The sequence below is a fragment of the Lampris incognitus genome, chromosome 1 (assembly GCF_029633865.1).
Source record: "Lampris incognitus isolate fLamInc1 chromosome 1, fLamInc1.hap2, whole genome shotgun sequence".
Lineage (NCBI taxonomy): Eukaryota > Metazoa > Chordata > Actinopteri > Lampriformes > Lampridae > Lampris > Lampris incognitus.
In genome coordinates, this window is record NC_079211.1 from 95,079,829 (window position 1) to 95,084,132 (window position 4,304).

General features: G+C 52.8%; 1 protein-coding gene across 1 annotated transcript; it reads left to right on the forward strand.

Annotated features, from left to right (window-relative positions):
• Window positions 1-831: 831 nt before the first annotated feature.
• atoh1a (atonal bHLH transcription factor 1a) lies at window positions 832-2,283 on the forward strand. The gene is made up of 2 exons (XM_056278337.1): window positions 832-1,006; window positions 1,376-2,283. Exons 1-2 carry the CDS (start codon window positions 832-834, stop codon window positions 2,281-2,283), a joined length of 1,083 nt encoding a protein of 360 aa, XP_056134312.1.
• The last annotated feature ends 2,021 nt before the right edge of the window (window positions 2,284-4,304 follow it).

Below are 4,304 nucleotides of genomic sequence, written 5' to 3' on the forward strand. Positions count from 1 at the left end.
CTGTTGTCTCCATTTTCGGAGTCTGATATTGGCGCGTTACGACGTCTTCATGAGACGACGCCTTGTCATTGGTATTTAACAGTGTGAATCCTGATTCGTGCTCAGATGTACGTTGGGACATCCTGTATCCCCCCTCCCCCCACACATGCTGGCGTGTTAATGCTGCACGCAAGCCGCCCAGGTTACACTGCAACTCTTCTCTGGTAGTAGTTTCTGACAGTTCCCGAGGACAAACGACCTGAACTGTCACTTACCCCCCCTGCCCCCACCCCCACCTCCACCCCACCGCTCTCTCCTGTCCTGGCGTCCGCCTCATCGCAGTCCTCAGGTCCTTGATGGTAGACAGGGAGACGTGCTGACAGGTGGGAATCCTCCTCCTGCTTCACGCTCCTTACCTACCCCCCCCCCTCGCCCCCCGCCCCTCCTCCCCTTCCAGGAGGCTCCCCTCACTTCCCTCCCGGTAAACAGGTAAACAACCCTTACATCCCGGCGTAACCATAAAACAGTCGGGTCCGGGGGGTGCCCCCCCCTTTCCCTCTCACGGGCTTACCGACACTCCTCATTGGACGTCAACACGCGACCAGCGCGAGGAGGGGGGCTCCCAGGCGCGTGCCGCTTTTTAAACCGACGCCGCGCCTCGAGACACTGGAGAGGGAGTCAGCACGCGACAGCCTTTCACATGGTGCGGGAGCATAGCGGCGCACAGAACAATACACTTTTAGCTATATATACAATATATGTATGTATATATTATATATATATATGTATTATTATATTTATGATAAAGTCCGTTTTCAGTCACTCTAACCTGCCGCGTTGACTCTGGAGGACATGGAGACTCTGCACGTGGGGGGATGGAGCGGCGGAGACCGTCCTCCGCACGGCCTGACGCTCGTGGACGGCGGCGGTGACCCACGCGCCTGGCTGGCCCCGGTGCAGCCCGCTGGCACCCGCGTGGCACACGTCACTTCCCCCTCACCCTGCCCCAGCGCAGGCTCCCGTCACGGTAAGGAGCGGCACCTCGTCGTTATGCCAAATTGCGCTTCTGAGATGCAGGAGATATGGAGCTGCAGCTGCAGCAGCAGCCCGATGCAGTGATGCACAGGAGCATGCACCACTGCATTAGGCTGAATAGGTGCAGCTTCCGGCGCAGGCCTGCACATGATGCAGCTGCAACAGCTTTCCTGCTTTTGTCAAAAACGCTCAGTCAGTGCGTTTGAATTATTATTATCATCATCTATATTATTATTATTAGCTATATTATTATTATTATTATTATTATTATTAACTCGGGTTCTTGCGAAATGAAACGAGTCAGTCTGATGAATTTCGATTTTTTTTTTAAATTTTTATCTTTTTTTTTGTCCTTTCCCAGAGAGTGACTCTCCGACATCTTCGGGGCACCCCAGCCCGTCCAGCAACCGGAAAGCTGCCAAAATACCCTCCTCGTCTCCGTCCAGAGCCAGGGAGGCGGCCAGGCTAACGGACTCCGCTTCCGGCCCCGCGGAGGCCGGAGCGCGCCCGAGAGTCCAGCCCGGGAAACCCGGCACCGTGCAGAGGCAGAGGCGCGTGGCCGCGAACGCGCGGGAGCGGCGGCGGATGCACGGGCTCAACCACGCGTTCGACGAGCTGCGCAGCGTCATCCCCGCGCTGGACAACGACAAGAAGCTGTCCAAGTACGAAACCCTTCAAATGGCGCAGATCTACATCAGCGCCCTGGCGGACTTGCTCCAGGGCCCGGTCTCTGCCAACACCACCTCCGCCACCACCACCAGCATCAGCAACGACGACGACCTTCCCGACGGTAACTCGCCAAAATGTGACTTAATGATTTCGTCCAGCGTGGACGTGTTGGAAGCGGGGGAGGACGGAGCCCCCCCGCCCGGCGCGGACTGCAGGAGGACGGCCACCGTCACCGTCACCGCAGGCGGCGTCCTACCCGTCCAAATCAGCGGAGTGCCCTACGGCTCCTCCTTCGACGACGGCTGCTTCTCGGCGCTGATGGAGGAGGCGATGCGTTCCCTGTCTCCGTCCGCCTCCTCGCCCTCCTCCTCTTCCTCCTCCTCCTCCAGGGTGGGCCGCTCGGTCGGGGGCGAGAGGAAAGGCTCGCCGCGGAGCGACGGGGAGTTTTCTCCCCGCTCGCAGTACAGTGACTCGGACGAGATGCCGACGGAGCCGCACTCCAGCGAAGAAGACGACCTAACAGAACTTAAGCGACCCCGTCACCACCACCACCACCACCACCACCACCACCCGGCATTCTGCGCCACCATTCTGAAATGATAAAGCCGCACACCTCTTTCAGACCACCATGTCAGCCCGACGACAAGAACTCCCCGACGCGAGGAACCCGCTTCCCTGCGGAGGAGGAGGAGGAGGAGGAGGTGCACTCATCCAACACGTCGTTTCGTTCGTGCTTGTACGAATTCCCTTCCTCCGCCCGATGTATAGATTGCTGATTGTGTTTCGTGTCAGATAGGCCTTACCCGGTTCTGCCAATAGATTAAAAGCCTACGAATTTCCGTTTCCGGGACGTGGTTGAAGGGCCCCTCTGCCATGTCGCGTGCAGCACTGCCACGGGTAGCCCGTCCCGCGACACTCCGACCCCCAAATCTGTCTTCCACGAGATGCGCTTTTCCCTGACGATGTCTTACGGTTTCGAACGTTGAGGCGCCACTTTTGTAGCGAAATGTTTCTTATATCTGCTTGTGACGTTGTTGTTGTTTTTGTTTGTTTGTGTTTGTTTTCTTTTTTCTTTTTTTTATTCGTTCGTATGAATTTATTTCGCAACTTCAAAAGTTAATGACGTGCACTTTAAGACATGAGAGAGCCAGAGGCTTAACAAACACCGTTTTTTGAAACCACAAATAATATCGTTTTACTTTGTTTTCTAGTGTAGTACTGCCAATTCAACACAAGCAGCCTATTTAATGTAGCCATTGTTGATTAGCCTCTTTTGTATTTGTTTCGTTCTTTTGTTTGTTTGTTTTTTTTTTGCATGTATTTTTTTTGTACTGGCTATTCACTTCAGATGAGCTTGTGTGTCTTTTACTTTCACTGGATGAGATGAATTGACATGTGGCCTATTTATTGTTGCTGACACTTTCCTTCTCGTTTGATTTGTATGGCCGAATAGACGCATTTGATGAAAAGCTAGACTCTCGCCATTCTTTGTTAACGCTGGTTTGATTTCGAGAATAAATGAGCGAACGAAATATTTCGCGTTTCTGTCTTTGTTCCCACGGGGGTTGGGTTTTTTTTTAGGTGTAGCCTTAATGGTGCACCTTAATGATCACTGTCAAACTCCCCTCACTGCAGCCACACTTAGTCTTCAGCACCATGTTTGCTAAGTTAAACCTTTAAAGTAGGCTCATCCGCTGTAAGTACCTGCACTTAAATGGTAACTTTAAACATTTCCTAATCAGTCTGATTGCATAATGATAATAATAATAATAAATGATGATGACAATATTAATAATTGGCCTATTGGCGAAGTATGATAGGTATATAGTCTGGTAATAATGCTTTAACATAGGGTTAAGATATTTTATGACAGAATGAGATGATTAAAAGAAGTATTTCAAACCCAGCGGATAAGTTTGAAAAGACTCGCGTGACGTGGGATCTTCTGACGCCGAATCTCCCGCGTGACTGAGCCGAAGCCGGGAGGATATATGAGTATATAGAACTGGGTGGGGGCGAGGGGGGGTGGAGTGAGAGAGAGGGGGGGGTCTAATTAATCCAAAACACTCGGTGTAATTTATAGTAAACTAACGTGGCCAACACGCGCTCGCTCTCCATATGCCGTCGTTGCACGCGCCCCCTGGACGGCAAAAAAAGGCGGAGTTATGATTACCCTCGCTTTAAAACGTCCAAAATGTTTTCTCCGTCAACATCCACCCTCTCCCTTCTTAAAACCAACCGAAAACAAACCCCGTTGTTTCTTCTTTCTTTCTTTTCCAGAAAGGTTACAATGGATAAAAGGTGCCCTTCTCCATTAGATGAATATTGGAAGTGGGTGTCGGGGGTGGGGGGGGGTGCATTAATTGCGGGCTATTGTCGCCTGGCTCGTGGTCCGGAGTGTTGGATGGCCTCTCTGGAACACGCGTTGTCAGCTGGTGAGCGCTGGCGGGGCCCCCGCCGTGTCCCAGGGACCCGGATCTGGAGGGAACACGCTCTCACACACGCACGCACACGCACGCACGCACGCGCGCGCAAGCACCACGTCTGCCCACCTCCTCCTCCTCCTCCTCTTCCCGTCTTTCTCTTCTTCTCTTTCTCTTTCGTCATCTGTCTAATGCGCC

Coding starts and splice junctions, on each gene's coding strand:
- atoh1a (XM_056278337.1), top strand. CDS start 832: ATGGAGACTCTGCACGTGGGGGGATGGAGCGGCGGAGACCGTCCTCCG. Junction 1,007..1,375: donor CAGCGCAGGCTCCCGTCACG/GTAAGGAGCGGC, acceptor GTCCTTTCCCAG/AGAGTGACTCTCCGACATCT.